This window comes from Oryctolagus cuniculus, chromosome 4 (assembly GCF_051225735.1).
Source record: "Oryctolagus cuniculus isolate XC-2025 breed Fujian yellow rabbit chromosome 4, ASM5122573v1, whole genome shotgun sequence".
NCBI classification, from domain to species: domain Eukaryota; kingdom Metazoa; phylum Chordata; class Mammalia; order Lagomorpha; family Leporidae; genus Oryctolagus; species Oryctolagus cuniculus.
The window spans coordinates 3,807,501-3,829,003 of record NC_142870.1 but is presented as its reverse complement, the minus strand read 5'-3'; the positions used below and the strand labels follow the sequence as shown (position 1 = coordinate 3,829,003).

The 21,503-nt window shown below is 60.9% G+C and overlaps 1 protein-coding gene across 3 annotated transcripts in view; it reads right to left on the bottom strand.

Annotated features, from left to right (window-relative positions):
• Window positions 1–21,503, bottom strand: part of TMPRSS2 (transmembrane serine protease 2) — a 34,193-nt gene continuing 12,690 nt past the window's right edge. For 2 of the 3 annotated variants that reach the window (XM_070071687.2, XM_089330330.1), the window contains exons 3-14: window positions 20,546–20,768; window positions 15,023–15,109; window positions 14,225–14,338; window positions 10,065–10,191; window positions 8,781–8,888; window positions 5,392–5,435; window positions 3,990–4,158; window positions 2,947–3,122; window positions 2,165–2,260; window positions 822–964; window positions 432–584; window positions 6–139 (exon numbers count right to left, since the gene is read on the bottom strand). In XM_070071687.2, coding sequence (XP_069927788.1) covers window positions 128–139; window positions 432–584; window positions 822–964; window positions 2,165–2,260; window positions 2,947–3,122; window positions 3,990–4,158; window positions 5,392–5,435; window positions 8,781–8,888; window positions 10,065–10,191; window positions 14,225–14,338; window positions 15,023–15,109; window positions 20,546–20,768 — 1,452 coding nt within the window. In that variant the 3' untranslated portion in view covers window positions 6–127. 3 annotated transcript variants of the gene reach the window in all.

The following is a 21,503-nucleotide window of genomic DNA, read 5'->3' as shown; positions in this document are numbered from 1 at the left end:
GGGGGTCAGACTCCAGCACGGTTTAATGAAAAGGCAGGACGTGAGCTCAGCTGCAGGTGTGCGGGGCGGGGGATGGAGAGTCGGCCCCTCACTCTCCCGCGGGCACCTCAGGGCAAAGGCGGCCGGATTAGCTGTGTGCCTGCACAAAATGAAGAAAGACACCAATTGTTTTCCTGGACTGAGAGACGCAGCAGTGGGCCTCTCCCTGCACTCCCGGGAGGCTCCTGCAAACCCCGGAAGCCGCTGACCAGCACGGGCGGGTCTCCACCGCCCGGCGTGGAGGCCAGGGCAGCAGCTGCAGGCGGGGCTGCGTGAGCACGGGTGTGGCACTGGCCGTGGCTTTGGGAGCCCAGCCTGGCCGTGGTGCTGATGCCCTCAAGTCTGGTTAGAGAGCGAGGTATGGGGGAGGGCCCGGGGGAGGGGTACGTTACCCTCATCTGCTGGTAGATCCAGTCTGTGAACGCCGTCACGTTGCCGTACACCCCGGGTCTGTTAACTTTGGCACAGCCAGACCCCCAGCTCGTGTCCCCGATCAGCCACCAGATGTCATTCTTCAGAGTGACCAGAGGCCCGCCGCTGTCGCCCTGGGGGACACACAGGTTACTCAAGCAGCGAGCCAGGGGCCGGGAGCGGTGGGCAGGGCTGGGGGTCTCAGGGTCCACCAGCAGGAGGTGCTGTGGTTTCAGGTCATCACAGCACCTGTTCTGGGTGGGAGGAAGCCGCCCCCGCCCTGGGGGTTGCTGATGCTGCTGCCCCCAAGGCGTCCCTCCCCGGGCTGTCCCTGCGCGGGCTCCTGGCACCCGACTTGACCCTGTAATTACCTGGCAGGAGTCGATGGTCCCCTGCAGGTAGCCGGCACAGATCATGGAGGGTGTGATCAGGTTATTGTAGACGTATTTACTGTTGCATTTCCAGGACTCGATCAGGGGCACCATGGCGGCGTTCAGCAGGTCCGACGTCTTCCCTGGAGGGGGATGTGTGTGTGTGTGTGTGGTGGGGTCCAGCTGTCCGCGCTGCCCACGGGCCCCACTCTGCCAGACCACAATGCCCCTGTGCACATGGCCGCTTCCCACTGTCCTGGCTCCTTCCCACAGCCCAGGATGACATGAAGCCCGGCTCTGGACCCGGTTATCCTGACAGCTACAGGGCCCGTGTGGAAGGCAGCCCACGTTCAGCTCACCCAGAACCCCCCTCATGTGCCCAACAGCCGGTTCTGTGGGATCAGCTTCCCCTCTTCCCAGCCCCTCCTCCCGGGACCACTCCCGGGGCACACGGAGCGCCTGGGCTCCCACCCTCCATCCCAGGGCTGCCCGCTCCTGGCTCCCGGAGGGGCTGCACCTGCTCTCTGCCTCTGCAGCTTCACCGCCCGTCTAGCTCCCGCCACCAGGGGCCCCTCCAAAACCAGGCTTCCCTGCTGCCTCGCTGGCACTGTCTGCATCCCCAGGGCCCGCACCCTGCTCTTCAGAAGTCCCCAGTTGGCCGCTGGTCTCTCTGTGACCCCAATCTGCCCCCAGACAGCCACAGGGCCCGTGAGGTTTGTGGGCCTCACCGGTCTGACCCTAACCTGGATGAGCCCCCCACCTCCAACACTTAATGTCCTCCGTCATGGCTGACGGTGGCACCCGTTCCCCGAAAGCTGAGATGCCAGCACGCCCCCACCCCCGACAGCAGTCCCCGTCACTGGGCCTTTGCCTGCACCCTTGCTTTGGAAGGTTCCAGAAGAAGGCCGTAAGGAGTTTGTAACAGGAGCCTTGGTAGCGCTGAGGCCTCCAACCCTCCACAAAAAGGACCCCTCACTTGGAGAGCGTTGTCTGAGAAGGGTGCAGATCCCAGCTCAAGGGACTGAGCACCCCAGCCAGGGGCCCCGCTCATCCGGGCAGGCCATCCCGGCCATAAGCCCGTGCTCCCCATGTCTGTGGCCACCCCGCCATCTGCAGGGCCTGGTGGGCCTGCCAGGGCGGCTCTTGGTGACGAGACACGCCACTGTGGCCAGCATTCCTACCACGGCAGCTTCCACAAAGCCTGCGCTGATCTGATGGATGCCAGACAGGGCGGGCACGATTCTTCCCGGTCAGCAGACGGCAAGCCTGAGACCCGGAGTACAGCGCCAAGATTCCAACCCCGACCTCCCCCTGTGCTGTGCTCGGGGTGCCGGGGGTCTCACCCTTCTCGTAGGTAGCCCCCCACCCGGAAATCCAGCAGGGCTGCTCCGGCTCCAGCATCAGGCCTGGGTTGGGCAGACACACGGGGCGGACTCTGTCTGTTTGGGGAAGAGGAGAGGCGGTGAGCCAGTCGGCGGTCCCTGACGTCCCAGGCCACTGTGTCCACCCGGCTCGCCCCTGCCGCGGCCTCCTGGGAACCCGAATTTCACGACACCCCAAACTCTCGCCCCTGCCAGGCCCTCCTTCCAACAGCCAAGATGGCCCCTCCGGAAGCGGTGCTCCTTGTAACGGGGGTTCGGAGCCCACTCTGCTTCCAGAGACCCACAGAGACCGCGTTCAGGAAACACACACGGCCGAGGGCACCAGGCTTGCGCCCCGCGAGGACCCCACGCTGGCGGGCATAGCAGGTGCTTCCCACCTGAAGACAAATGCCACGGGGGCGGGGGGGGCTCATTCTCTAGGTGAGGCTGGAACATTCCAGACCCGGGGGTGGACTCCAGTGAGGGCCAGATCAGAAAGCAGCAGACCACAGGCTCAGCTGGAGAGCAGTTCCCGTTGTCACCGCTGGGGGGCTCTGCTGCCAGGCCGTGGGCAGGGCCGGGGTGCTGCAGAATGTTCCGGATGCAAGGGCAGGCCTCACCCGGGAGGAGCACCCAGTGTGTACTACTCACCCCCCTCCGGACGTGGCCACGTGCGGATGGGCTCACCCCAGCGTGGGACAGCCGTGGCCCTGGGCCGCCCCCTCTGTCCCATCAGCACCTCCCTGGGGCTCGGCCACACGCACCATTGAACGTCAGGGGCGTCTGCAACTTGATGAGAGCGATGTCGTTGTTCTTGGTCTTGGAGTCGTAGTTGGGGTGAGAAATCACTTTCTCAGCTTGGTATCCGCTTGGGTAGAGCATGGAGAACTGGGACAGAATCCCGGCAAACGCCATCCAGTAGCGGGCGCTGTTCAGAGGCCTGCGGGGCAGAGCACGGGGGAGGGGGAGAGGGATGATGCGGGGGGGGGGCTGGTTCCGCCCCCTCCTCCCCTCAGCCCCACCACCGCCCACCACGCTGAGGACCCCGCCCTCCTGCTGGCTTCTATGCAGCCCTCGCCCCCCCCCCCCCCGCCAGGTTTTTACTCCTTTTCCGGCAGGATGTGTCTGTCCCTCTCATCCCCACACAGCCAGGGCATTTCCTGGCACACAGTAGGTGCTTAATAAATGTGTGCTTATGAACGGCCTCGGCGCCATGGACCAATCAGGGCGCCCCCTTTCAACCCTCTGAATCTGGGGGTGTGGCCTGAAGCCTCCGCCCCGCCCCAGCCCCGCCTCCCAGGTGCAGAGAGGCCCGGGCCAGCCAGGGTGGGCCTGGCTTAGGGCAAGACATCCAGCTGCTTCTCCCAAAACAAGGCACTCGTTACAGAAAACAGGAGTGGGACAGAATCTTCCACAGAAGCCGGCGGTGAGCTCTGGCCTCCCCCTGCCCCCTGCCCAGCTGCATGGCAGTGCAGGGGGAGGGGACCCCAGCCTTTCACTGGGGACCCCAGAAAACCTCCCCTGAGACCACAGAGGGCAGGGGCTTGTGAGGACAGGTAGAACTGCAGAGGCAGCACCTGGAAGGTCACCTGGCCACGCCCTTGCCCCGCCCCCAGCCAGGCAGGAGGGATGGGCGTGGCAAGTGCGCCCGCCCTCCCCGGGGGCGTGGCCAGCAGGCGCCACCTCCACCCACCTTTTAGCCCCCAGGACACAGGAGCTTTGGAAGGTTGAGGACGCCACTCGGGCTCACCGGAGAGCCACGCCCCATGCCAGGAGCCGGCCCGCCCCGCCCCAGACCCGGGCTTACTCTTCCAGGCAGTGGGCGGCCGTCACGATCCACTGGGGGGTGATGATGGAGCCTCCGCACACGTGGATGCCCTGCACGTGCAGGCTCACCTGCCAGGGCCATTCTCCGGGGGCGGCGTGCGAGCCGCCCACGATCCTGCCCTGCCTGCCGGGCGAGGTCACGCCGCACTCTGAGGGCAGCAAGCACAAGGCCCGGTGCACGCGTGAGCGGAGGCGGGGCTCTCTGCACAGCGCCCGCCCCTCACCGCCCGCCCACGGCTCCCGGAATGCCCTGGCGCCCGCTGCCGCCCTCCCTCCTCTGTCTGGGGTCCGACTCAGGCAACTCATGAAGGTCGTCTCTCGGGTGAGGGGAGCCAAGGACGCTCTCCTGTCCCCCAGGCTTCGGGAAACACCCCTCCTGGGCGGCGGGCACTCCGCCAAGCCTTCCTGGGCACTCTGGGGCGCTATGGGGTCTCCCAACGCCCAGGAAGGGGTGAGAAAGCTCCGGGGCCCCCAGACCCCGAACAAGGAGCAAGAGGCAGGTGGGAGTGAGGGCAGGGATTGGCGGGCAGGAACGTCCTGGTGCAGCTCTGCCCAGTCCCCCAGGCAGGAAGAGAGGCTGCCCCGGCGAGGCTGGGGCCCGCGGCAGGGCATGGGTGGGCAGTTCTGAGAGCCCAGAGGCCCTGGGAGAGTGCACAGGGGGCCCGGGCAGGGGAGGAGCAGGACAGAGGCTGGGTGGGGGTGGGGGTCACTCCTGGGGAGCCTCGCGGGGGCTTCCGTGAGCGCAGCACACCCGCAAACCACCTGCCGCCTTCCCGGCTTCCTCCTGTCTGCTCTTACCGGCCCACCAGGTGGACACCAGGGCCGCGGGCCGGGCGGGCGCCCCAGGCACCCACAGCTACATGGACACCTTCTCAGTACCTAAGAAGCCTTGAGCCCAGCCTCGCGGGAAGTCACCGTGCCGGCTAGCTAGCGTCACCTCTTCACATGAGAGGCGGGGCGTCAGGACCGAGACCCCAGAGCAGGGGAAAGAACCCCCCGCCCCTGCTTCTACGTGGTTTGGAGGCTGAGAGCAACGTAAAGAGACCAGGGGACCAGGGTGCCCAGATCTGAGCCTCTGCCCAAGCCCCGGAGAGGAGCAGTCGGGGGAGTGGCCTCCAGGAGCTGTCCTGAGTCCAGGTGGCCGTGTCACAGGGCTGGGTCAGTGCCCCACGCCGACTGCCTCCGGCTCTGGGTGACACAAAGGACAAGGCCTTGGCCGTATCCTGGGCTGCCTCCTCCCAGGACGCTCTGGGACGGAGGGTTGCAGACGTCTAAGGCGCGTGGAACCCGGGGCCAGGGCCACTACCCACGGCCCAGTGCTGCCCTCCTCTCTCCCCGAGAGACACAGGCGAAGCTTGCCAGGGGCATCAGGGAGCACTTACCGATGCAGCGCAGGGACACCACAGCCTTGGAGGAGCAGGTGTCGCTAGGAAGAAGGGGACACCCTGGTCACCAGCAGGAAAGGACGTGCCAGTGTCCCCTCTCCCGCCACCCAAGACTGCACACGGGCTCGGAACCAGCGGTGGGGCCCCGGGCAAGCCATTCAGCCTCTCTGGGCTGTTTCCCCATCAGCCAAAGGAGACAGCGATGCAGGCTGAACCCCCTTAACCTAAAAATCCAAAATCTTGGAATTGCCCGAGTTGAAACGTTTTAGGTCGACAGCAGACGTGACGCAGTGGACACCTGGGAGCACTGGGAGAGGTGCCTTCCGCGCCCGTGGAGGAGGCGGACGCGAAACCTCAGTGCACTTCAGCTCGGCAGGAGCCCCTCCCCCAGCCCCAGGGGCTCCCCTCCAGCACCCGCAAACACCCCACATCTGACGCAGCTCTGGATCGGGGTTCTCAACCTGCAGCCCCAACTCAGAGCGGGGCGTGGGGGAAGCCGGCTGCCACGTCCCTTGTCGGCCTATGGAGACGCGTGATGAAGTTTGTGGAAAATGGAATTAAACACGAAGTTTGTTTCGGTGTAAAAAAATAGAAATCTGCACACAAGGAGGCTTCAGAGCCTTCACAGCAACTGTGAATTGTGAAAAACCCACGCGTGGATTTCAAAAATGAGAGAGAGAGAGGAAGAGAAGTCCATCCACTCCCCAAGTGGCTGCAACGGCCGGGGCTGGGCCAAGCCAAAGCCAGGAGCCTGCAGCTCCCTCTGGGTCTCCCGTGCGGGCGCAGGGGCCCGAGTATTTGGCCATCTTCCGCCGCTTTCCCAGGCGCATTGGCAGGGAGCTGGATCGGAAGCAGCGATCGGATGTGGGATGCCAGCCTCAGAAGTGGCAGCTTAGCCCACCGAGCCACAACGGGCCCCCTCGAAAATGTTTGAGAGCGGCCGGCGCCGCGGCTCACTAGGCTAATCCTCCTCCTTGCGGCGCCGGCACACCGCATTCTAGTCCCGGTCAGGGCGCCGGATTCTGTCCCGGTTGCCCCTCTTCCAGGCCAGCTCTCTGCTGTGGCCCGGGAGTGCAGTGGAGGATGGCCCAGGTGCTTGGGCCCTGCACCCCATGGGAGACCAGGAGAAGCACCTGGCTCCTGGCTTCAGATCGGTGCAGCGCGCTGGCTGTAGCGGCCATTTGGGGGGTGAACCAACAGAAGGAAGCCCTTTCTCTCTGTCTCTCTCTCTCACTGTGTAACTCTGCCTGTTAAAAAATAAATACATGAAGAAAAAAAGATAATGTTTTAAAGCAAAAAAACCATATTTTAATTCCATTTTTGCATGAACTTTTAAAGTCCCTTTGTGATCGCGAGAGTTAAAAATCAATGTTATAGTTCTGTCAAGAAGTTGCTCTAAACTTCTGGGAACATGTGACGTCTTGACACGTCTGCCACAGAAGCAGTCTGACCAATGAAGATGGCAGCGACTCATTTGGGGGCCAAACTCCCCAGGTCCCAGATGAAGAAGAAACCCCAGTGCCTTTGTTCCGCGGCTCATGACCCCGATGCACTGGGCAGGAGACGAGCAGCCCTTGGCGTCCAGACTGGCCCTGTACTGACCACTGGGGCTGTGCGTTCTGTTGACCACAACCCATCTCTCCCAGTGTCAGCACCAGACCAGGCCATGGTGTGACGGAGGCAGAGCAAGACCCAGGGCAGCCCACTCCCGAATCAGGTCTGCGCTCACAGAACCACAGCCTAATGTCCAGCCCTCCCGTCCCGCTGACCCCAGGGCTGGGCCGTCTGCACCCATCACAGCTTCAGCCTGGCTTCATTCCAAGCACTTTCTAGAAAAACAAAAAAGGCAGCCGATGCCAGGGTTACCCTGGCTTCCTGTTAGCATCCAGTCCTGAGCAAAGCCCTGTGTCCCGGGACGGCCCCCAAGTCGCCCACCACAAGTGCAGGTCGTAGACCAAGGCCTCCCTAACATGCTCACCAGGAGGGCCCTGGGGCCCCAGGATGACAGACAGGTGCATCCTGGCTGGGCTTGGGCCGGGGGCACTGACGACGCCCAGCCGACATGTCCTTGCCCAGAGGGGACATTTTCCAAGCGTCCTCAGCACCCCCAGGATCTGGGGTGCAGCAATTGTCCAGAGTGCGCCCCAAGACTCAGACATCAAAGCGCAAGTTGTGAAAGAGGAAAAGCAGCGCGCCCCTCCACTGCCCGCCCCCAGACAGAATCCGCGTCCCAGACAATGACCTTCTCCTCTTTCCTGCAAACCTGGCAGCCGCCTTGTGAGTTCCCAAGGCTCCTGCCAAGGACCGCGGCCTCCCTGCCCCTCCCCCTCGGCTCCCTGATTGTTCTTGGCTCCCGATTTCTTGTGTAACTGAGCAAGACAAAGAACCACTCAGCATTTTCAAAGCGCCCAGGCAGCTGTGTTTAGCTTCTCCTGGGGCGGGCAAACCACAGCCCCCCTGTTTGGAAGGTGCACCTGGCCGTGCACAGTATCCCTGTCTCTGTCCCCGCCTGGCCACCTTCCCAGGGACGGCAGGCTGCCGCAGAAGTCAGCCAGCAAGACCCCGCAGCCCGCGGCCACCAGGATTGCGGAGCTGTCGCCAGCCTCCCATGCAGAGCACAGGCAGAGCGTGATGCATTCACCCTCCCCTAGGGGGCGCCAGGTGAGCAGGGAGATGTGGGGCATCCACCTGAGGCTTCTGTACAAAGGACCCGTGTGTCCGTGACATCAAAAGCATTCAGGTAGCAGCGATGCTCTTGCAAGCATCCTTAACACGCAGCAGTCCACCCTCCTCCCCTACCAGCCAAACCAGCGCCGCCAACAGTCACGTGACCTGTGGCCTCCGGGGGACACGCCTGGGCAGCCCAGGGTCACGCAGCAGCTTCCAGGTACAGGAAACCTTTGCTGAACCCACCTTGCCCCTGACTCCCAGACCCCAGACCCTGCCCATCCATCGTGTGACGGCTGGGACAGAGGGGACCGACCATCCCAGCTGCCTGCATGGGTTCCTGGGGAGCCTGCTAAGTCCCAGCACTCCCAGGAAGAGCTGCTCAGCCCAGCAGGGGCCCTGGAAATTCTGGGTTGCTAGTGGGGTGCCCTGGTGCGGTGGGACCCTTTCTCGATGTCTGCAGAGAAAAAAATCTCCATTTTGCAGCGGCACCCAGCTCTGGTGGGGCTCATGGCAGAGGCTGCGCAGGAATTGGCAATCAACCTGTCTCCTCCCGAGGAACAAACCCAGAGCCGCTGCCAGCCGCCTGTCCCAGTTTGATTCTAATCTCCCCTAGTGTGACCCATCCGGACCCAGCACCGCAGCCCAGAGAACCGACGGGGACAGAGACGCCCGCGGGGCCCCCGCCGTCTCGGCTGGGTGTTTCCAGGGGCAGGTACCTGTGGTAGAGCTTTTGGTACAGGTCGTGGTTGCTGGCACTGAGGTTCAGTTTCATGAAGCTGGTAGCCCCGCTGTTGTCTGCTATTCCGGAGCTAGTATAAAAACTCCTGGAAAAGACCGGAAACTTCCGTAAGCTAAGGGCAGAGCGCCAGCAGTCACAGATCCTAGGCTACATCATTGCGCCTTTCTTGGGCGATGGCCGGGAGGAGAGGGAAAATCTTAGCATTTTGGAAAACAAAAGCACACGTTCAGTGCAGCCCAGGGCTCGACCGCCCTTCTAGTCTGGGTTAGGACAAAGACAAGGAGACGGCCAGGATGTCAGCACACACCCCCGCGCGCCAAATCCCGGCGGCCCCGAGTGTGCGTTTCTCCAGCTAAGGGGCGACTTCCGATCAAACAGAACTCCTCCTGCAAGCCGGCACACACCGGCGCACTTTGGAAAGTTGGTGGAAAAACAGAATGCAAAGATCAACTTATTTCGGTGCAAAACAGCCTTGGAATCCACGCACGGCTTCTCATAAGATGCATTTTCAAGGCAACTTTAAAAGACCCCAGAGAGCAGCCTGGTGGTGCACGGCCGTCACACGGGCCACGCCCATCGCTCGGTGTGCATGTGGTTGTACGGTGGAGCCCGATGCGACTCTGGCGTTCAGCGACAGGGCTCCGTGGGGTGATCAGGCTAAGTCGTCGATTGAGTCCTGGTGGTTTTATTAAACGAGAAAGAGGCCAGAACATGTACACGTGTGCTCCCTGTCTGACACCACGGCCACTCTCCATGGCCTCGACACCCTTCCGGGAAAAAGACCATCACCAGACGCGGGCTCGTGACCTTGGGCCGGCGGAACTTTGTTAATGGCAACAGAAAAGGAGCCGGGCGCTGGCCAGCAGTCACCAGCAAGCAGTGTCTTTGTAAATCTGATAAAGCCGTCCCTCCTCCCCGCTGGGCTCGGAGGTCTTCAGGGGCTCCCACACACAGCGGAAGCTGCACCTGCTGACGTCAGCCCAGCCCTCCCTCCTCTCCTGCGGCTGCCCCGGCTGGGAAGCCCTGGGCCTGACCTCGGACCTGGTGACCATGACCCTGGGCCTTCCACAGAGGCCGTGAAGCTGCGGGGCTGGCTGGCGGCCTGGGGGTGTGTGGGGGGGCGGGCTCCTTAGGTGCTGGGGGAGAGAGCGGGGCAGGGCTCTGAGGGACAAGTGCTGGCTGCTGGTTGGGGGGTGAGCTTCCAAGTGCCGGGGCTTCCAGGGGAGACGGGAGCACCCCGGGGCCGTGGGGCCGTACTCACTGGTAGCCCATGTCCTTGCACGCCGCCCGCCCGTAGCTCTCGTTCCAGTCGTCTTGGCACACGGGGTGCCAGGACTTCCTCTGCGAGGAATACACCTGGAGGATGAAGTTTGGTCCGTAGAGGCGAACTGCAGGGAAGAGACACGCGTGTGAGCGGCACGCAGGTGTCCCCGACCCTGGGGACACCACGGCTCGGGAGGCAGCTCCTCTCCAGGAACCAGCACACGCGAGGGGGCCGGGAAGTATCCTTCCGGGGCTAAGATGTGTGCTTTGTGCAAAAGGCTTGAAAACAGGGATTCCAAAAAAGGCCCACGCGGCACGGCCCACGGGAGGGAACAGCCCAGCGCCCACCAGAGAGGAACGAACCAGGATTCGTCACTCGCAGCACGGTGACGAACCCCGAATACAGCGCTGAGTGACAGCAGCGACCCCGCCGGTGGGACCCGTCCACGGCGGGACTTGGGCAGGCAGAGGGGAGCGGCGGGTGCTCAGGACCGGGTTGGGGAGGGAGGTGGTCGCTCAAGGGGATGACACAAGTGTGTTCTAAACTGGATATGGTGACGGCCCCACCTAGCAAAGCACACAAACCCCACTGAATTGCTACTGTCAAAGGATATGTGTTCCGGCTTGGGAATCACACTCAATAAGGATGTCTCCACACTTCCCATCCAGCTCTGCTGTGGCCTGGGAAAGCAGTGGACGATGGCCCAAGTGCTTGGGACCCTGCACCCACGTGGGAGACCTGGAAGAAGCTCCTGGCTCCTGGTTTCAGATCGGCACAGCTCCGGGCATTGCAGCCAACTGGGGAGTGAACCAGCAGATCGAAGACCTCTCTCTCTCTCTCTCCTCTCTCTCTCTCTCTGCCTCTCCTTCTTTCTCTGTGTAACTCGGACTTTCAAATAAATAAATAGCTCTTTAAAAAAAACTAGATAAGATAAAGGTTTTTTTTTTTTTTTTTTTTTTTTTTGACAGGCAGAGTGGACAGTGAGAGAGAGAGACAGAGAGAAAGGTCTTCCTTTTGCCGTTGGTTCACCCTCCAATGGCTGCCGCGGCTGGCGCGCTGCGGCCGGCGCACCGCGCTGATCCGATGGCAGGAGCCAGGAGCCAGGTGCTTCTCCTGGTCTCCCATGGGGTGCAGGGCCCAAGCACTTGGGCCATCCTCCACTGCACTCCTGGGCCACAGCAGAGAGCTGGCCTGGAAGAGGGGCAACCGGGACAGAATCCGGCGCCCCAACCGGGACTAGAACCTGGTGTGCCGGCACCGCTAGGCGGAGGATTAGCCTGTTGAGCATGTAACGCTGTGATATGTATATGGTATTTGTGTGTGTGATGTGCAGTCTGTGTGTGTGGTGTGATGGACTGTGGTCTGTGTATATACTGTGTGACATGTAGGATGTGGTTTGGTACGCGGTGTTTGCGTGTGGGCTGTGTGTGTGTGTATGTGGCATGTGTTTGCTGTGCAGTATGTATGTGGTGGGTGGGTGGTGTGCAGTGAACGTGTGTGATATGTGTGTATGATGTCCAGTGCATGTGAGGTGTGTGATACATGCAGAACACATGTGTAACATGTGCATGTAACACCTGTGATACACGTGTGTGAGCAGAGGGTGAGATGAAATTTTTCATTTTTCACTGCATACCTTTTATATGCCCCGGATTTTGATCTATTATATATGAGATAATATATAACATACATGGTATATTATATTATATTATATACGATCTATTAACGCATAATATATAATATGTAATTTAATTAACATATAATCATATAGTATGCAGTAGTTAATACATGATTATATCATGTGTTGTCATGCAATTATATAGCATCTTATATAATTATAATATATTATAGTTATATAAATAGGCTTTATTATATGTAATATTATCTATTATATGTTGTATATTTTATATACTGCTATAATCATGTAATATAATTAACGATTAAACTCACACAAACAAGAGCGAGACTCCAGGCCACACAGGGCTGTGAAAACCCTGCTGCCTTTAGGCTCCTGGGACCTCAGCCAGGCTCTGCTCCTCCCTGGGAGCTCGGGCTCCGCTTAGGGAACCGGGGGGCGGAGCTCCAGTTAGGGAAGGGGGGGCGGAGCCAGAGCTCCAGTTAGGGAAGGGGGGGCGGAGCTCCAGTTAGGGAAGGGGGGCGGAGCTCCAGTTAGGGAAGGGGGGGCGGAGCCGGAGCAAGGCGCTGGGCTCTGAGCGGTGACTGAGCCGCGGGGAGCGGGAGGCAGCGGGGACGCGAACGCGGGGTCCCGTGCCCCTCACCGAGAAAGCACCAACCACGCGTCCCACCGGCAGCCGTGGGCTGGGGGTGAGGACGTTAGCTCCAAGGACGGCCGCGGGGGAAGGAAGATTCCTGGGAAGGGGAGCGCGCGTCTTCCCCACGCATCTCAGCTGCGGGGTCTGCGGTTTCCACAGAGACGCCAAGGTCAGGCGTGCACCTGCCGGGGGCAGGGAAGGCTGCCCCCTGGCGGCAGCTCTGAAGCCGCTACTTTGCAGAGTGTGAACGGGTCGGGCTGAGCCCACCGTCCTGGGACCAGGACCCGGCTGGGAAATAAGCCGACTCCTGGGGAAGAGGAAAGAAGTGACAGGCGCTCCCAGGAGGGGTGAGCCAGCTCCAGGCCAAGCGCAGAGCGCACGGCTCAACACGGCACGGGCAGCCAGCGGCCCCCACCCTACACCCAGAGCACAGGTGCCTGCGGGAGATCCGCTCGGTGCCAGGGTGGACGAGGGGAGCCCGGCTCCCAGGCGAGGAGCCCGGGGCTGGGAATTCTCAGTACAGTTCTCAGCCTCGGTGTCCCTTTGCCGTCACAGCCTCTTCACCGCCCTGGCAGCCGCCTTCAAAAATTAACAGCAGAACTAGAAATGCAATTAAAGCCACAATGAGGGGGGCTGCTGCCGGGGCGCAGCGGTTAAGCCGCCGCCTGTAACACTGACGGCTCACACAGGCACCAGTTTAAGTCCCGGCTGCTCCACTTCCATTCCAGCTCCCTGCTAACGCGCCTTGGAGGGAAGCAGATGACCGCCAACGTACTTGGGCCCCTGCAACCCACATGATGGGCGTCCCAGGCTCCTGGCTTCGGCCTGACCCAGCCCTGGCCATTGCAGCCATCTGGGGAGTGGACCAGTGGATGGACGGTATCTCTGTGTGTGTGTGTATCTCCTCTCTCTCTGTAACTCTGCCTTTCAAATAAATAAATAGTTGTGGGTTTTGTTTTGTTTTGTTTTGTTTTTTACAAAAACCCCACAACGAGGTATCACTAACACCTGTTAGATCGGCTGTTACAAAAACACAGTTAAGCACTGGCGGGAACCTGGAGAAAGGGCAGCCCTTGCACAGCGCTGGCGGGAACGGAACCAGCGCAGACGTTCTGGGGAGCAGCACGGAGACTCCTCTGAAAGCTACAAGTGGAGTACATGCGACCCAGGACCCAGCGCTGAACACACATCCGGAGGAGAGCACACTGGCCCCTCAGAGCCACCTGCACCCCAGGAGCTCCCCCCCACGTGTCACGCAAAGACACGCCAAGACACGCCAGCCACATAAGCACCAGCAGGGTGAAGGCAAGCAGGTGGTAGCGGTGGGAGGGAACTCGGCCCCCAGAAGAAGGGACTCCCCTGGCTGAGCCTGGAGGACCTGAGGGGACTCGGAAGCAGCCAGAGAGGCGACACCGCATGACGTCACCCGGCCGTGGGAGCCCGGAGCGCCGAAGCCCCACGGCGGAGGTGGCGGCCGAGGGACACAACTGCTCATTAGGGGAACGAGTCCAGAGTGCGCGGTGCATCCGGGTGGCACCGCGCGTCTGCCAGTTGCTGAGAGAGGAGAGTTCCCGTGTTCTCGGCACACACAGCAAAGGGAGCAGGTAACGTCACGGAGACGTTAACCGGCTCGATTCCACGGCAAAGCGCCGCGCTGTACAACCAAGCACACGCGGAGTTCACCTGTCCGTTAAACTAAATAAGAGGAACTAATGGCAGCCAGTGGGAGCGCCCAGCTGTGACACAGGAGCCCCGCCCAGCCTCGTGTGTGTGACGCTGGGTCAGGGACACAACCCAGAGCCCACAGCCCGGTCTCCAGGCAGGGGGCCCAGGGCCTCGCCGCCCCATCATCCCCGCCCCGCACCCGGGGCCCAGCCGACTCACCGCAGCGGTTCTCGTCCTCTCCGTTGGGACAGTGTAGGACCCCGTCACACCACTGGGAGGTGCGGATGCAGATCCTCGAGGGGCCACACTCCATCCCTGAGCACCTGCCCTCCACTGGCAGAGGGGACAGGGAGGGAGATGCCCGTCAGCCTGAGGAGCCCAGGGGACCTGGTGGAGCCCACCCGGAGCTTCGGCACCTACTCCCGAGCCCACGATCAAGAGGGAACCAGTCTGCCTCTCTCTGACGGTGAGGGCAGCGCGTGTCTTCACCAGCATCGCCCACCATCAGAATGAGGGCTGGGGAGGTGACTCCCGTGAGATCGAAGATGGACCCAAAGTCTCTGGGTTGGGTGGCACTCACTCCTCCTCTGCCACACAGGACGCTCAGGCCCAAGGACAAAGGGCCACAGCAGGTGTCGAGGGAGGGGGCCTGCCTGGCGCATACAGGTGTGCTCCCGGGCAGGGAGGGGCTGTGCTTACGAGACCCTAGCTGCTGGGGAGGGGCTGTCTGCTTCTCCCGGGACGTGTCGGCACTGCAGCCCACGGGGTCGCCACCTACAGGTCTGGAGGAAGCGTGCGTGCATGTGCGTGCGTGTGCGTGTGCGTGCGTGTGTGTCCCAGCAAGATCAGGGAGGAGCTCCCACCACACCAGTGTTAGGTGAAAAGGAGGAAGAGGAGACGGCCTGGGTGTGGAAGGCAGCAGCTCGGGAGGCCTCTGCAGCTCACAAGGCAAGGGGGGCCCCGCCCAGGGGGGCCGGGGAGCCCGTGGCTGGGGGGCTGCCCGGCTCCCGCACTTACGGAAGTTCCAGAGGAGGCCGATGACCAGCCCGGCCCCGACGAGGACGGCGCCCAGGGCAAAGGTGATGCACAGCGCCTTCTTAGCCTCTGGGGAGAGAGGGGAGCACAGGGTCAGCTCGGGGCTGTGCGGAGCTCACACGCTCACCTGCGACCCACCGTCCTCACCTCCAGGGGCAATGGGGCTCCGACACGAGACGCCCGGCCAAGCAGCAAAGCCCTGAAGGTGCCGAAGCACTTGCCCGCTCCAGCGTGGCCTCATGGCCCTCAGCGTGCCCAGACACAGACACCGGCCTGCGGCTGCGCAGAGCCGCCTCGGGCGAGGCCTCGTTCATCACCGAGCGACAAGGCTCCCGCGACCTGAGCCCTGCGCGCTCACCGACCACAAAGTCGGAAACTGCTTTTATTATTGTTTTTAAAGATGTATTTGAAAGTCAGAGTTACAGAGAGAGAGAGAGAGAGAGAGAGAGAGAGAGACGGAGGTCTTCCACCTGCTGGTTCACTCCCCAAATGCCTGCAATGGTCAGGGCTGGGCCAGGCCTAAGCCAAGAGCCTGGAACTCCATCCAGGTCTCCCACGTGGGTGCAGGGGCCCAAGCACTCGGGCCAGCCTCTGCTGCTTCCCCAGGTGCATTAGCAGGAAGCTGGGATGGGAAGTGGAACAGCCAGGACTCGAACCAGCTCTCATACGGGCTGCCAGCCTCACAAGCGGCAACTTAACCAGCTGTGCCAAAGCTGGAAAATCTGAATGGGAGCCGTTGCTGAGTAGGGGACTGGCTGTGAATCCTGCTAGGAAATCGTTAGCTCTTGCACTTTATTTATTTTTATTTTTTTTGACAGGCAGAGTTAGAGAGAGAGAGACAGAGAGAAAGGTCTTCCCTCCATTGGTTCACCCCCCAAATGGCTGCCACGGCCGGCGCACTGTGCCTATCTGAAGCCAGGAGCCAGGTGCTTCTCCTGGTCTCCCATGGGGTGCAGGGCCCAAGCACTTGGGCCATCCTCCACTGCATTCCCGGGCCACAGCAGAAAGCTGGACTGGAAGAGGGGCAGCCGGGACAGAATCCAGTGCCCTGACCGGGACTAGAACCCGGGGTGCCAGCACCGCAGGCAGAGGATTAGCCTAGTGAGCCGCGGTGCCGGCAGCTCTTGCACTTAAAATGTGACTTAATTTTGGGCATATCTGAGAGGCTCAGTCCTTCTGTCTCCACTAATCTTCAAGCTTCCTGGAGAACAAAAGCAGGAAGCGACAATCTGAGCCAACACACGGGGAAACCAGACTCTAAATCAATAAAAAAGGACGGGGACCGAGGCCAGCGATCGATTAACGTAAAACCGTGGCCGGGAGCGGAAAAGCACCTCCCGTGGTGGCCGCAGGTGTCAGTGACCCAGCGGTCAGGGAGCCCCCGGGGCTCCACAGGAAGCTGAGCGGCCCCCGGCCAGTCAGCAAAGGGACACTGTCACCAAGCTGCACTGGCCCACGGCCACGAGCCACACGTGGCTCTCGACACCTCCGTGAACCAAAGTTGGACAGAACTAAAAGAAGGCAATGTGATCTGTGCCGGCGCCGCAGCTCACTAGGCTAATCCTCTGCCTGTGGCGCCGGTACCCCGGGTTCTAGTCCTGGTCGGGGCGCTGGATTCTGTCCTGGTTGCCCCTCTTCCAGGCCAGCTCTCTGCTGTGGCCAGGGAGTACAGTGGAGGATGGCCCAAGTGCTTGGGCCCTGCACCCCATGGGAGACCAGGAGAAGCACCTGGCTCCTGCCTTCGGATCAGCACGGTGCGCCGGCCGCAGCGGCCATTGGAGGGTGAACCAACGGAAGGAAGGGAAGGAAGACCTTTCTCTCTGTCTCTTTCTCTCACTGTCCACTCTGCCTGTCAAAAAAAAAAGAAAAGAAAAGAAAAAGAAAGCAATGTGACCTGGCGAGCTCACAGCGACGTGGCTGGAGGCCGCCACCCTGGCTGGTCCTGGCGTGGGACACCCAATCCCCACTAAAACTTGCACTGGGCGGCGCCGGCACAGGCCCTTGGGTCCGAGGGCAGAGACAGGAGGCTCAAACAAACTCGGAGAAGGTCACCGATTTTCTTTGCTCAAAACACACGGACGCGGCACCGCTGGCCAGAGCGTGAGACGAACCTGCCTGGGGTCCGGAACGCAGCGCTGGATGCCACGGAGGCACCGCGGTCACACACCGGCCCCGAGACCCGGGCCAAGGAGGGACAGTGGCCCTCCACGCCCCCAGCAGTCGCCAGGCTCCAGAGCTCCTGGGAGCTTCCGTGGGAGCGAGCTGGGAGGAGAGGTGTGTGCTGGCTGGGGCGCCCCGGGCAGACCCTCAGAGCCACGCCTCCTACCTCTCCACCTTACCAAGCTGTCCCAGGCTCCAGAGCTCCTGGGAGCTTCCGTGGGAGCGAGCTGGGAGGAGAGGTGTGTGCTGGCTTGGGGCGCCCTGGGCAGACCCTCAGAGCCACGCCTCCTACCTCTCCACCTTCCCAAGCTGTCCCAGGCCGAAGGTCGCCCGGGGACCCCAGCAACCCGTGGGGCCCATGGAAAAAAATTCCTAACGGCTTTGCCATGCCAAAGACACTTTCCTCTTGGGCGACTTCCCTGCGTGCCGTTTTACCTATGCTAGAACCGCTTGGCCTAGTGCTGATGGCCCCGTCAGGACGCTGCATCCCATATCGGAGACGGCAGCTCCAGCTCCTGACGCCAGCTCCCTGCTAACGCACACTGGGAGGCTCAGGCAGCCGCGTGCCCCTTACCCAGAGGGGAGACTTGGACGGAGCCCCAGCTCCAGGCGTTGGCTCCTCCGTCAGCGCAAGCATTTGGAGAGTGGACCAGCAGCTGGGAGCCCTCTGGCCACGTCTCTCTCTCTCTCTGCCTCTCACATTAAAAAATCGAAGTGTATGTGGAAAATGCAATTAAAACGTAAGAATTTTAAAAATGAACTTTATCAAAAGATAATAACTTGCCCGGTGAGTTCGCGGTTATTAAATTAGATCTCCTTGGCCTCCCATGCGGAGCGTGGGTGCAGCAGGAAGTCCCGTTTTACCTCGGTGGCCGGGCACCTCTGTGACGGTGCGTGCTCAGCACACCTCCCCGCCCCACCTGCACAGGCTGCCGTGCGGTTAAACCGGAACTCACTGCTCGTTCACTCCATCAGCCAATCAGGGCTCTGCTGACTCCGCCTCACCCCTTCCAGCGTCAACCCTGGCGTCACAGACTGCGAGCCTGACATGCGCACATGTGCTCCAGGTGTGTGCACGTGTGTGCTCGCATGTGCGTGTGCACTCTCCAGTGTATACACATATAGGTGTGCTCTCCTGCGTGCATACACATGTGTTGTTCTCATGTGTGTGCATACATTTGCATGTGTCCTCTCCTGTGTGCGCACATACTTCCATGTGTTCTCTGTGTACATGTGTGCTCTCCTTGTACACACGTGTGTTCTCATGTGTGCGCATATTTGCATGTGTGCTCTCCTGCGTGTACATGTGTGTGCTCTCTTGCGTGTACTTGTGTGCTCTCCTGTGTGCACATACTTCCATGTGTTCTCTGTGTACGTGTGTGCTCTCCTTGTACACACGTGTGTTCTCATGTGTGCGCATATTTGCATATGTGCTCTCCTGCGTGTACATGTGTGTGCTCTCCTGCGTGTACTTGTGTGCTCTCCTGTGTGTGCATATATGTGTGCTCTCATGTGTGTGCACATGTGTGCTCTCCTGTGTGTGCATATGTGCTCTCCTGTGTGTGCACATACTTCCATGTGTTCTCTGTGTACGTGTGTGCTCTCCTTGTACACACGTGTGTTCTCATGTGTGTGCTCTCCTGTGTGTACATGTGTGTTCTCCTGTGTGTACATGTGTCCTCTCCTGTGTGCATATGTGTGTTCTCATGTGTGTGCACATATTTGCATGTGTTCACTGTGTACATGTGTGCTCTCCTTGTACACGCGTGTGTTCTCATGTGTGCACATATTTGCATATGTGCTCTCCTGCGTGTACATGTGTGTGCTCTCCTGCGTGTACATGTGTGCTCTCCTGTGTGCACATATGTGTGTTCTCATGTGTGTGCACATATTTGCATATGTGCTCTCCTGTGTGTAATGTGTGTACTCTCCTGTGTGCATATATGTGTGCTTTCCTGTGTGTGCACATATGTGTGCTCTCCTGTGTGTACATGTGTGCTCTCCTGTGTGTGCACATATGTGTGCTCTCCTGTGTGTACATGTGTGCTCTCCTGTGTGTGCACATATGTGTGCTCTCCTGTGTGTGCACATATGTACAAAGAGTCCTTTAAAAAGTTCACCAAAAAATGGAAAGAGAGGATGTTTCTTTTGGTGTGAAAATATTGGAATCCACGCATAAATTTTCATAATAAGCAAGCACTTTCCATGTACTTTTTGAAGACCCCTCCTAGCCACGGACTTCACGATCTTTCAGGCCAAAACAAACTTGTCCTTTGCTCCCACCTCCACAACTTTTTTGAGCGCCCTTGTCTTACACTCCAGTAACTCATGCTTGAAATCCACGCCAAGGAGAATCCAATGCCATTACCAAGTTACGTGCAGGTTTGCAATGCAAATCACACCCGGGAGCCCAGTCGCCCACTGGGAAGGGACATTTCCCCAGGGAGAGGACCACGGCCGGCGGTCAGGGCGGGGGCGGGGCCCACCCTGTGGGGGTGCTGACCCTTGGCTTATGGCCTCTGACCTCTCTCGGGCGCAGTCCCCACTTCCCTGACCGCCTTCTCCACCGTGAGGGACAAAGGCCAGGATCTCCGCACCCTGGTGCTTCCTGACATTTTGGCCGACGAGCCACGGCCGTGGGGGCATCCTGTGCGTGGCTGGGTGTTTAGCAGCATCCCCAGCTCCACCCAGGAGATGCCACCAGTGTCCCCCGCCCACTTACACAACCCGGCTGTCTCCAGACACTGCCAGTTGTCCCTGGGCTCACAGATCTGCACCTGCCCCGCTGCCACCAGACAGGCGCTGAGGCCAGCACAGGTGCTCGCCTGGGCAGAGGGGACGGGGGTGGGAGGGAAAGAGAGTGGATCCAGGGAGGCGGGCAGGGTGGCCACGAAGCAGGCCCAGGAGGGGCGCAAAGCGTGGAAGGAGAGCATGGGCTGGAAGGGCCACCCATGGCAGAGGGAGCGAGGCAGGGAGTCGCAGGGTGGACGCGCAGTGTGGCCGTGCCCGGGCGGCGAGACAGGGCTGCTGGTGGGAGCGGGCACGAGGGGAGGCGTCCGGAGAGACGCCAGGCCAAGAAGGGGGCCGAGGCTGCAGTGGTTCACAGAGGAAACCCAGCCCCACGGCCGCTCCCTGAACACGGGGCGGCTGGGCTCACCACGTGCTCAAGAGGAACCAGCCATCACCTGGAGAAGCAGGCAGCACGGAGACACCCACGGAGCACGCGCGCCACGGCACAGGCCAGAGGGCACGGAAGGCGAGGGTGTCCGGCCGGAGGAGGGACAGGCAGGCGAGGACAGGCGGCCCCCGCGGACAACCCAGGAAGCCATCGTAAAGGGCGCTTACTTGGGGTGCAGCTTGTGCCCGACCCGGAGCGGGGCTGCCTGCGCACGGCGGGCGTGGCGGCCTGCGTCACGACCCTCGGGGTGTACTGTGGGACCGGGGACGGATAGTACTGCGCCGGATACACTGTGTAGACATGGGGAGCCACAGGGGGCTGGCGGGCGTAGAGGTTTTCTGGTTGGTAGCCATGGTTTTCGTAGTAGGGTCCGACACCCGGGGATAACCCCTACAAAGAGAAGACAGATCAGTGAGGCCTCGCCCCCACGGCACGCGCACCCGAGGAGGCACAGACAGGCACCGCCCCGCCAGCCTCCCGGGGTCCAGGCTCAGGTCGCTTGGCCGGGCTGCCGGCATCAAAACCAGCCAGAATTGTCAGCTGTCAGCATGCTTGCTTTCTTGCTGTTCATACAAGCGGCTGGCACTGGGGCTCGGCGAAAAGGAAAGACAGAGACAGGCTCTCTGCGCAGGTGCTGAGCCACTGTCCCGTACCAGGGAGCCTGGCTCCGCTCCTGACTCCGCTGCCTGCCGAGGCACACCCTGGAAGGCAGCAGGTGGGGCTCAAGCATGTGGGTCCCCGTCACCCATGTGAGAGACCGGGATGGAGGGCTGGGCTCCTGGCTTCAGCCCAGCCCAATTCCAGCTGTGTCGGTCTTCTGGGACTCTCTCTCCCTCTCTCTATCTCTGGTTCTCTCTCTCTCTCTCTGTGTGTGTCTGGCTCGCTCTCTCTCTGGCTCTCTCTCTCTCTCACTCCTCTCTCTCTCTCTCTCTCTCTCTCTGGCTCTCTCCCCCACCCCTGTGTGCGTGTGCGTGTGCGTGTGTGTGTATGTGTGTCTTGCTCTTCTTTTCAAACACATAAAAATAGAGTAGAATAAAATAAAATATGGGAAAAAACATGCAGAATTCTGGGGCTACAACCCTCTGGGCCAGGGCCTCACATCCAAGTCTTTCCTTGAGAACAGAG